A 12463-nucleotide genomic window follows, 5' to 3' on the forward strand; every position below is an offset into this window, starting at 1 on the left:
AAATTGTTTACAATTTTTTTTTCATAAAAACTTTTTTTACAAAAGATAAAAACTTATACGAAGATTTTTTTACGGTTTTAACCTTTTTTTTACAAAAATCTTTTTTTACACACACGTTTTTAAACTTTTTTTACATTTTTTACGAATACTTTTTTTACAGTTTAATTTTATTTTACAAAAACTTTTTTACAATTTTTTTACAGAAACTTTTTTTATAAAGTAACAAAAAGAGGAGAAAGAAATGTGAATAGAGAGAAATTGAAGAAAGAGAAATTGAAAAAAGTTTAAAAGAGACTTTAATGAGAAAAGAGAGATGATTTGATGATTTTGATTAAATGACTATATTACCCTTTTGGTTGTCATTATCTGATTCGTGGAGGGTGGTTCTCGCAATTAGGGTTGGTTTTCATTTTAGCGGCCCCCATATATATATATATATATATATATATATATATATATATATATATATATATATATATATATATATATATATATATATATATATATATATATATATATATATATATATATATATATATATATATATATATAGGGGACCGCTAAAATGAGAATCATCTCGAGTTGTAAGAACCGTGAGAACTACACCGTATGGGGCGAGGTGGACCAAATTTTTTCTTCATAAACGTAGATGTGTGTATTATAAACACATTTGTAAAAAAAAATTCAAAAAAAAATGTCGTGTGTGTAGTTTTGAGCACCACAAGTTTGTGTTTACGGGTACAGGCCCGTAAACACAAACTTGTGGTGCTCAAAACTACACACGTGACATTTTGAAATTTTTTTTACAAATGTGTTTATAATACACGCATCTACGTTTATGAAAAAAATTTGGTACACCTCGCCCCGTACGTTATAGTTCTCACGGTTCTTACAACTCGAGGTGGTTCTCATTTTAGCGGTCCCCTATATATATATATATATATATATATATATATAGGATAATGCTTAGTAAGAAACCCTATATTCTTAGAAAACTTAGCAAACTATAATAGTGGCCATCATTTAGCCACGTAGCCCTCCCACAGTTATTGTTACTTTTTGCTTCAAGGTTATATATGTAATTTCGTTAGGCAAGATATTATAACCCATTTGAATTGACATCAGCATTTAATACACATCAGCCCCCATCAACTCATTTGTACCATGCACCCACCCCCATACTTCTTTTACAATTTCTCATTTTATATATTCTTCAATAGAACTACATAGTCATCTTCTACTCCCCTGTTCATTTCTCCATTAATATCCATGGAGACAAATCCACCAACCTCAGAATTAATGTCGTCGGTCCATACTTTCCCCAACCGGTTCTTTTGCAGCGACTTCCAAAATGATGAGGAATTTAATGCTCCAGGTTTGTCCATATATGTAATTTAACTGTTCTCGAAGTTCTGTTTTTTTTTTGTCTTTTACAACTTTTTAATCTAATAATCCAAACTATACTGCATGGCCATGTTCACTTTTTCCATTCGAAGCTTCTGTATACACTTATATGCATGTTGATTGTTCTCGGTCATCTGAAGCCCCTGTTAGATCCCCGGATGTTGTGATATCCAACAATTTCATGAACAGCGCGTTTAATGATGACCAGGTTATGGATAATGTAGAAGGTTTGTTTTTTCTATACACTCAGTTTGTTTTTTTCTTCCCCAGATATGGCATTGTTCAAACATATTCCATAATGTTCACATGTAGCAGGGGAAGATTCGCATATGCAGGCCATGACTGTTGCTGTTTCTGGATCATCTCTTGGTCCTTCTATGTTTGCTGAATCATCACGCGGCCAGTTAGACGGTTGTACAATGCACAATGGGAGCCCACTTTATTCTCATATCACAGATTTCTAACCTTTTGTCATGCCATGTATAGCAGATTCCTAACCTTTACGTTTTATGATGCAGGGCCATCGAATCCATACTTTGTTTTTGATACCCCTTAGGGAACCCGTTACTGGATTCCTAACGTCGCTGATAAGTTCATACCAGTGTGTGGGAAATCTTATCCAACTTTTGCGGATGTTCTTTCCATGTATGAACTTTATGCGTTTGAAGCAGGTTTTTCTGTAAAAAAAGGGCAAACTAAAGTCTGGAATGGAATTCCCACACACAAGTATCTTCGATGCTCAAAATATGGAAAACCACAACCAAAGAGGACTTTCGACACCCTAGATGAATCTTCTGTTAAGCACCGGAGGACCAACTTCACATGGTGTGACTGTAAGGCAAGCATGCTAGTCTCGATCTCGAACGATTCATACACAGTTCTGAGTTTCAATGATATTCATAATCATGAACTTGTTGAGAGTTACAACCGTGATCTTGGCAAGATATCATGGAAGCTGTCATTCTCCACGAAACAATTTATTCACAATATGAGTCTAAACCGCATCGGACCAATGAGAGCTTATAGATGTCTTGTAGCTTTAAAAGGAGGGCATCACAATGTCAATGGGACTCCGGTGGATTTTAAAAACTTTAGCCACCAGTTGCGAATTTTTATTGGTGAACGCGACGCACAAGTTTTCCTTGAACGCCTGCGTGAGCGTTTTGACAACCTACCCAACTTCTACTTTGATTACACTGTATCAAATGGAAAGTTGTCTTCTGTATTCTGGGCTGATGAGATTTCAAAGCTAAACTACAAAGCTTTTGGCGATGTCCTCGCGTTTGACGCAACTTACAGCACAAACAGGTTAGCCCCCCCCCCCCCCCATTAACATATGTTAGGCCTGATCCCCAAGTATACAACCTTAACCCCAAAAAGTTTTACATATTGTTAACGTCAAATCAATTTTTTGTTCATAGGTACAAGATGGTTTTTATGCCATTCACTGGTATGGATCATCATTTCCAATGTGTTACATTTGGAGCGGGTTTGATATCAACCGAGTCCATTGAATCTTATGTGTGGTTGCTTAAGGCTTTCTTGAAGGCACACGGTACTCAACCAACTCTCGTGCTCAGTGATCAAGACCCATCCATGCTACAAGCTGTTCCCATGGTCTTTACCGAATCACGACACCGTCTATGCATGTGGCATATAATGAAAAAACTACCCTCCAAGGTTAGCTTGATTTGTTAGCCCTTAACATGTGTTATTCAACATGACACAAATTTTATATGTCTTCTCACACTGTTTTAATCTAACTCGTGTTAGTAACTATTAACTTTTTCAGATCTCTGCCGACGTGCTCGATAACACTGATCTTCGGTCCTGCATTCACCGGTTGGTTTGGAATGTTTATATCAAACCTGAAACGTTTGAGTCCCGCTGGAATGACCTCCTACAAACATTTGGGCATCAAGACCACAGCTGGTTGAACGACATGTACAACATCAAACATCTCTGGGTACCAGCCTACTTCAGGGAACTGCCCATGTGTTGCTTAATGAAGACCACCTCCCGCTACGAAAGCTCTAACGCTGCCTTCAAGGTCAACTCAACAAGCGCAAACACCCTTGTACAATTTATGATGTGCTTTGAAAATAGGGTAGACAGCCAACGATATCGTCAACGTGTATCGGAGTACAAAACCTCATCCACAATGTTCACTGGCAATACTGATTTAGCGATAGAACAGCACGCGTTCGCCATTTACAAAAACGCTGTTTTCGCGCAAGTTCAAAAAGAGATAATTAAAGGGAAGTTTTTATGCTACATCACAAACCAAACCGAGCCCAGCAATTCCAGTCTTCTGATAGACGTCACTCATTTGGATAAAAGGAACAACATCACAAACGTCTATCAGGTAACACATGTTAGGCAATTTCATTATTACCAATCCTCTAACATATGTTAGATCTAAAGGGCTTTTCTTTTTTGCTGTCTATGTTCAAAACAGGTTACGTATAACACTGTAGACCAATCCGCGAGTTGCTCATGTAGGAATTTCACACGTATCGGATATGTGTGTCGCCATGTCTTTTGCGTCTATCGATTGAAAAATGTTGAAAGGATTCCACCACAATACATAAACGATAGGTGGCGTCGAGATGCCCTCCCCAAACAGGTTTTTTCAATTTCCAGTCGATACGGAGTCAACCCACACGCACCGTCCATTATGCGGAATGAAATCCTCGACCTCGTTACTGAATGCGTTTATGTGGCCAGAACCGATGAGGATGCGTTGGCAAAATTGGTTGACCAACTCAGGGATTTCAAGATCAATGTGCTTTCCAAGCAACCATTGTCTACACCTCAAAATGAATCAAACGAGTGTCAAATGGAAGAAATAGTTGGACAGCCAATCAACATTCCAGTCGAAGTTGTTAATCCAGAAGTTGCACGCAATAAAGGATGTGGTACTCATACTCGCATTTCTGGGCCCGGTGAGAAGGCAAAGGCAAAACCACCAAAACTTCCAAAGCAGCTTCGTTTATGCAAGCGTTGTGGTCTGTATGTCGACGACCACGACTCACGCAACTGCCTTAAGGTGGCTGCAATGAAAGCAGCAAAGGCAGCTGCTGAACAACAAAGGCAGACCGCCACTGGCGACTCACCCTCTGATTAAAATCTCTATTATCGTTTTCTAGTACTATGTAATGGGAGACTCTCTTCATTTTGGCCTTCTTACACACATGTAATAGTCTTTTGACATCATCCTTCTCTTCTCTGTTACGTGTGTAAGAAGGTGGAACTATTTGGATCCCATTAACCATAAATAGGATTGTAAGAAACTCTATGGCCTTGGCCACTTTTGTGTTTGTAGGACCGAAGATCTTTGGGGACCTCTGTTTGCTATTAATGGGCTTATGTTAATATTATCTGCATTTTGATAACTGTGTTTTTGTGTTTTATTTTTTTACAATGGCATAAAAACAGCTGCTTAACACATGTTAGTCCCCATAATGCTTGGGTCTTTTCACTTGAAAAGGATCAAAACAATCTGTGTTAACCACACAAAAACAGCATATATATTAAACCACGTCAGGTTATAGAATAAGCCTTCACCTCTAGCCAACTTAAACACACATTCTACTAATAGGTCACACAAAAATAAAACAGTTGCTTAACACATGTTAGTCCCCATAATGCTTGGGTCTTTTCACTTGAAAGGATCAAAACAATCTGTGTTAACCACACAAAAACAACATATATATTAAACCACGTCAGGTTATAGAATTAGCCTTCACCTCTAGCCAACTTAAACACACATTCTACTAATAGGTTACACAAAAATTAAAAAAAAAACACATAATAAAATACCTACAAAACGACATTGGTATGTCGTTTTGTTACAACATAGGGTCATCAGGTTAACACATCTTCAACCATTTTCAACATACTAACTACCCATTGTTATCCTCCATTTGTAACAAGCTTTTCATCATGGTGTGGGAAATTCCTCATCATGAAAGTACAGAGGAGAGGGGCTGCGCTCACTCTCCCATGGGTCATGGTAACACCAGGACTGGATTGTTTCGGGTGAGTATGGACACAACGGGCAACCACATAATTCATGGTCTGGATCCGTCAGCAACCTAACCAACTCATCTGGTAGCCCCTTCAACTTTTCAGCTTCTGGAACAACGTGTTCCCTACGGCGTGACGTTTCTTGCGACACACCAGCTACATCAGTTACATTTTTGGTTCCGCTTTCTGAGGCATCGTCACCAGAAGCTACTCCAGTTTTCCCGTCTTCTCGATTCTTGCGAGACACTTTTCTTTCGTAGCACACCCCGTACCGGCCCTCACATGCTTCCTTCCCCTTTTGCATCCGCTTCTCCATGCCTGGTTGGGTAGCCGTAACCTTACCTTTACACGGGTCCATCACGTTACAAGACTTTGGAACCGTTAACAGTTTATGGTTAAGTGAAGTGGTGAAGTATTACAGAATATGACTTTGGTTCTTCACTACAATACTTATAGAGGTTTTCCCTGGGTACATTTAATATAGGTCCTTGTGACTTGACTTTGATGTGACAATAAGGTGCCAAAAAGCAATGGTTCCTTTTCCCAATAAAGTTGTTTTATAGACACCAACCCCTATGTTTGTAGTCTTCTGCCACCAACTTTCCCCAATTTCCAATATTCGTACTACATTTTTAGAAAGAGTGTTCCCCTTGGAAGCAGCATTTTCTCATTTTCTATAATGTTACACGTACCTTTATATAATTTCAAACAACCTCTAATAAAATATTATCAACTACGTCAATCAACTAGATTAATAGTATTCTAACACATCCAACAACACATCAATATTCTTTAGAGTATAGAATTACCAACTAACTAAACATCAGATTGTATATAGATAGTCTATCCCCCAAAAAGACATCGTGACCATGCCATACCCAACAAAACACCCACCCCGCAATAAGTTTAAAGCAACATCCCCAAATCCATCAAAGTACATTACATGTCTCCAAAAACAAAGCTGGCGCAATTAATGCACAATGTTGCTACAGTAACTTCCATTTCACCCCCCTAACACGTGTTACTCTATTCGGCAATCCTGCTTGATTTTTGGCAGCAGCACATTCACCTCCGAACATAAGATGTGCGCAGCATACCTCTTTCTCAACTTTCGCACCTCCGCCATCTTCCTCGCCCCATTCATGCTGAACCCACAGTTAAAACTTTTGTTTTTCCCCATGTAGCACTCCATGTGCCGCATCAAGAAGACTCCACAATCAGTTGTGTTTGCGGTGGTCGCCCAAGGAACCGGCATACGCTGGATGTTGCAGTACTCTATGTCATCGGCTCGCGGATTCCCAACCTCCCGAAGATATTGCACAAACATATCTTTCTGAATACACATATACAGACCATGGTCAATAAAAAAGCAGATCCTCAATATTATCGCACTGATTTGTTCAACAATTGTCAGTTTAGTAACTTACGATCTTATACGCTGTGTCCTTGTGTAGGTAGTAGACACTATCTTCTATCAACTGACCTTGTCGGGCTTTGTCATTATCAACGACATAAATCCCGGGGTCGCGTAACTCAAACACTAGCAAGTAAAAGTGTTTGTGCTCCAATATCGGGAAGAAAACAATGTCTTGATTTCGAAAGTCAGGAACATTTTCACCGCTGTTAACCGCACCTTTTATTCCAAGCCGAAACTTGTGCATCCGCGCCTCGACTCCGCCTTCCTCAGATGTTAGCATCCACGGAAACTTTAAGCACAACAGAGAAATTAATAAGGTCAAAAAAGTCACCACAATGTAATCTCTATATACATGACACTCACCACAACTTTAGTACCAAAGAATTGCCTACTGTAAGCCTCCCGTGATTTCCGTTTCTATTGGAAGTTTAGCACCTCCGCCCAACAGTCGATAATACCATCTGAGACCTCATTACCAACGTTTAAACTCTTGAACATAGCCCGAGACGCTTCTACATGGGTAGGGCTTCTAAACAGCAACTCCCTGCTGTCAGATGTACAAATTATACATTAAATTGCATACTTTAACACATGTTATTTATTATTTTACTAAATTTTGGTACGGTGACCCCCTACTTACACAACCATGTGTATCGGACTATCTACATCAACCACCGACGACAAACCCTGTTCCCTCCTGCGGAAAAAATCAAAATATAACGAATTATCTAGTGTGGAACTTGGTTGATGGTTTACCCTATTATTATAAAACAATAAACCACGTTGCAGTTCTACTTACACGTTTGCCTCCATTGCCCGCTTCCTACGAGAATGCCCATTTAAAAGGTGCAATGGGCTTTCATCAGCGTATATATACTCCCACAGATTTACCTCTTTCTTAGTTATTGGCTGACCCATGTCAACAGACCTTATATAGTAAGGTGATCTGTTTGGTTCCGCTGCCACTTTCTCTCTGAAAGGGAGCTTCCTTTTTTGGGCCCCCAACTCAGCCAACATACGCACATGGTTTGCAAGCGGAATATTGTCCTCCACCTCATTCATATCACCCCCACAAAATTCCAGACCAGTTTGCCCTTTGTGGATTGCAATTGCCGGGTCATAGGAGCTAACTGTTTCTACCATTATAACCATACTCAAGTCTGTGGTAGCCTCCATATCGCCTAACACATATAAAATAAATAACTCACGTAACGCAGTAAAGAATACAACACTTTTCACAGTAAATGAATGTGTTTCAGCTCACCTGAATGCTCCAGCACTGTTTCTGTCCGAGCAATATCATCCATCTTCCCACTTGTGCAACCTGCACGTTTAATGCAAATAAGTATATTATATATGACTCCTACTAACCCATCAATACTAAGTTTTTTTAATGCTCTATCGTACCGAGGTCCTGTGACACGTCCAATTCACCCCCAATTTGTGTCATTCCAAGACTCCAATTGGGGCCATCTAAATTCCGTTCATCAAAAACCGTATCGCCTTCGCACACTGTGTATATGATTAACACATGTTAACTCACTATATGATACAGGTAGGGAAGCAGTTAACACATGTTAGAGCATGAAAGTCTTTACCGTTCTTTTCCGCAGGCCACACCTCTTCAGCCGCTTTCCCTTTTCCCTCGACATCCTGGGCCTTATCGAAACCTGCGCATGTGACAGAGTCTACCACCGCGCTACTGCACCCTTGCATATTTACATCAGTTGCATGCATCCCATCATGCTCAATCTTACCTTCTTCAGCTGAATAAAACAATCTTATCAAATCTCATGCACAACTTAGTACCAGAAGCTGCATAAATAATTACCGTTAAAATCACGGTCACACTCATCAACAACCCCCTTGCCTTTGCCATCCAGAACCACATGTTCGTCCTTATCATTAACAGCACTTTCCACAGATGCAAACACGACGCCACCACTCTCTTCTTTTCTTCCATCAGATGCAGCCCTAACTTCATTCTCAATCTTACTATCTGTAGTTGCATAAACATTTTTCGAATAAATTAGACATGGCTAAACAAATAAAACGGTTTTCGCAGATTACCTTCATTCTCATTCCCTTCAACCTGTTTGCTATCCTTAACCTCCATCTCGACCATTTTGGCCACCTCTTGATCACAAACAAACCGTGCTTCGTGAATCTCATCGTTTTTTGCGTCATTCGCTTCTAGATCGGTGTTCTGGTGATCATTGTCATTCGCAGCCACTTTATTGTCTGTATCCACTCTATGTTCATCTTTACTAACAAACTGCATGTCCGAACCACGGTAATCTGTCAAAACAAGATGCCCCATGTTAAAACAAATAAAGTAATACAGCACACTTTTAAAGTCAGACATTCTGAAAGGGTACGGGAACTACCACGTGCACCATGCACTTCTGCTGCTTTAATACGCAGTATTGCACGCATTAAACCCAGCGGCTTATGCACTTCTTCAGCATCACTTTTATCCACGCTTCCTGCTCCTTTATTTTCTTCGGCACCACCAATACTACAGTCACCTCCACTTGAATTACCAGCATCATGAACACTCTTATCACCTTCGACGACTTCATTTGTTTTTTGCCCAAATTCACTAAACCCCAGTTCTCTCTCTTCCAGTTGCTTCTTAGTCTTGTTGAACCCTATAACATCACAGAAATATTAAATGGGTTTCAGACACGTACGCATATTAGAGGGTAATAAATTTTAACGAGCAACAAACTACGCGTTTACTTCTAAATCTAAATGTATGATTAAACTGGTAACACATGTTACAGCTTACCTGATTCGGTGCCATCATCCGTTTTTTCCCGATCAATCTTTATATTTGTCTTCGGGCAACTCGGAACCACATAGCTTGCTTTCATTTCAGGAGCATCCTTTAACTTTTTCAGACGGGGAGATCTCCTTACCCGCAACGACATACCACCTTCTTCCAGCTCTCCGGTACACTCAGTTCCATCAGCAACTACGCTTGATTCCCCTGCACCATCTGGTGCAACCACAACAGACGGTTATTCTATACGATAATTATCACTTTAACATGTGTTAGACTAAACATTTCATTCCATAACATATAGTAAAGGTACATAAACTCTTTTCGCGCTATAAACGTACTCTTAAAATGGTAATACATGTAACACTTTACCTTTTTCTTTGCCACCATACGTGTATTGTCCACCAAACTTCATACTTGTCTTTCTTCTTTTTGGGGTCACAAACCCTTCTTCTGTCTCACTAACATGCTTTAACTTCCCGAGCCTTGCAGATCTCCTCACCTGACCCGACTTTCCACCATCTTCCATCTTTTCAGCATAGTCTTCTCCACCATCATCTATGATTGATTGGCCCCCAACATCAGCTGCAACCCCAAAAAAAATATGTCAATCAACTCAGGTTGCCACACCGTCAAATGTGTTACAGTGATCACTTTAAGAATGATAACCAACACAACAGGTATAACATTTAACACGTGGTTCCGTGTTCATTTCATAAACATTGTCAGCACACCTTCTTGGGCATCAAAGTCTATTGCTGAAGATCCTACTGCTTTCAATCTACTTTTACTGATTTTCTTGTTTTGCCGGATAAGCGACTTCCTGTACAAGCTCGCTATTGGTGACCCATCTGAAAAATCGTCGTCCATGCCATCCCCCACGAAATCGTTTGTACAACGATAAATGGATTCCAAATTATTAAACTAAATAACACAAAGAATAACAGTTACTAACCAGCGTTCTCTCCTTCGTTGATGTGAAACCTTTCATCATTTCTCAAATCTCCCAAGACCGAATTGATCTTGTGTGACGCTAAATCTACCGCGTTATCGTGATCCTCACTTTCACTAACTTTCTTCTCAAACATACTTTCAAACGTTGCCTTCAACGTTTGTACTTCTTCGTCTTCATTGCTCTCCACCAATAGCGATTCTAATATACCCTCAATTTTGACTTTGTTCTTCTTTGTCACATTTATTAACTGTCGTACTATCGTCAACCTCTCCTGTTCAAAACAGTTTTCCAACATTTTCATAATAAGAATATATACTAATTGTAAAAAACACATGTTAGAGCATATAACTTTACCTATTTACTTGCCCAGTGTTCCACGTTATAGTTTCTGGGACGTGTTAATCCTTTAAACCGTCCTAGTCCAAACCCACCAGCAAGGATTTCAAGCCTTTCTCTCTCTCTCAGTCTTTTCAAGTTCCAAAAAGCTAAAGGACACACCGCACTGTCTACCTCCATCCCCGTGCACTCAATGCTATCAACGTACAACAACTACAAGAAACAACTATCCGTTCAGCCCGGAAATAATCAACTATTCTAACACATGTTAATTATCTAAAATAATTAAAAGTACAATTACCATGAGAATCGTTAGAGGACCGACGAAGAAACTTTGTGGGTCAAGCCGATTCCAGGTATCTTTGCAAGTTCTCAGCTTTTCTACAACAAGGTCACACCAGTCTATTGTTGCAAACTCCATTTCTTCATCCAGATACTCTAAGATTTCTTCCCGTAAACAACTTTGTTTATGACAATCAACCAGCACTGCCACAAAACACATTACAAAATCCATCCTGAAATCAAAACTGTCTTCGCCATCGGACTCATCTATCATTTTCACCATCTTTGTCTGAGGCACCATTACCCCCGGGTATCTCGCCCTCCAATCCGCAATGGCATCAGTAAGCATCGGCAGCTTACCAATCGAACTAAACTTTTGTCCACCAGTCGGAATCCCTAATAACTTATGTATCACTTTCCTGTTCACCTTGATATCACCGGCAGGCGTACATATCACCATCTTATCGGGATTAAAATTGTCCACAACAAAATAACCTAACTTAGCCGGCAAACCATCAACGCTGAAAGTTAGCAAACGACCAAAGCCCATTTGCCTGACTGCGTCACGTTGTTGTTCTGTCAATGCCCGTACACACTTATAAAACTGCAGTGGTGCAGATCTTGTCCTTATGCCTGGAAATTCATCCTTTTTTGCTCGCTTACGGGCTTTCTGAACCTTTTCCGGTTTGTTACCAACTACCTTTGGTTTCCCTGCTTTATCTTTCCCATTGTCCTCCGAACCCTTCTTCTTTTTGGTCCTTAACGTACCACCCTTCGATGTATCCGTCACTTCTGCCCTACGTACTGAAATAACATTTTATACGAAACAACAACAACCCAAACAATTAGTCTACTTTACAACCACCGATGACAACATGTAACAATTTTTCATTCGTAACATCCAAATTTTTGAAGGGCTTAAAAAATAACTAACCACGGTTTTTTCGCATTACATTGCCAGAATTATCATCGGCGCTGTTTCTTTCCCCTGCTGATTATCACATGTTAGTGAATTTTCAAGGTCATGCCCAATTAACACATGTTAATCAAAGCCATCAATATTTAACTAACCACGTTTTCTTTTGCTTCCACACCCATAACTATCCCCGACAATGCTGATCTTCCCTACAGTTTCAAACATGTTTACTCAGATTTAACTGGATACGCAATTAGCCAATATTATAACAAAAGGAACTTACCACTGTGCTTTTTGTTATGTCCCCGTTTGCTTTCCACATTACCTTCATTTAGCACC

General features: G+C 39.7%; 2 protein-coding genes across 2 annotated transcripts; both read left to right on the forward strand.

Moving 5' to 3' along the window:
• The first annotated feature begins 1513 nt into the window (after positions 1–1513).
• LOC118485073 (protein FAR1-RELATED SEQUENCE 5-like) lies at positions 1514–2950 on the forward strand. Its single transcript, XM_035981314.1, has 4 exons — positions 1514–1631; positions 1720–1815; positions 2076–2712; positions 2941–2950. Exons 1-4 carry the CDS (start codon positions 1514–1516, stop codon positions 2948–2950), a joined length of 861 nt encoding a protein of 286 aa, XP_035837207.1.
• Positions 2951–3409: 459 nt separating this feature from the next.
• On the forward strand, positions 3410–4531 carry LOC110893186 (protein FAR1-RELATED SEQUENCE 5-like). The gene is made up of 2 exons (XM_022140305.2): positions 3410–3769; positions 3863–4531. Exons 1-2 carry the CDS (start codon positions 3410–3412, stop codon positions 4529–4531), a joined length of 1029 nt encoding a protein of 342 aa, XP_021995997.2.
• The last annotated feature ends 7932 nt before the right edge of the window (positions 4532–12463 follow it).

The sequence above is a fragment of the Helianthus annuus genome, chromosome 12 (assembly GCF_002127325.2).
Source record: "Helianthus annuus cultivar XRQ/B chromosome 12, HanXRQr2.0-SUNRISE, whole genome shotgun sequence".
NCBI classification, from domain to species: Eukaryota; Viridiplantae; Streptophyta; class Magnoliopsida; order Asterales; family Asteraceae; genus Helianthus; species Helianthus annuus.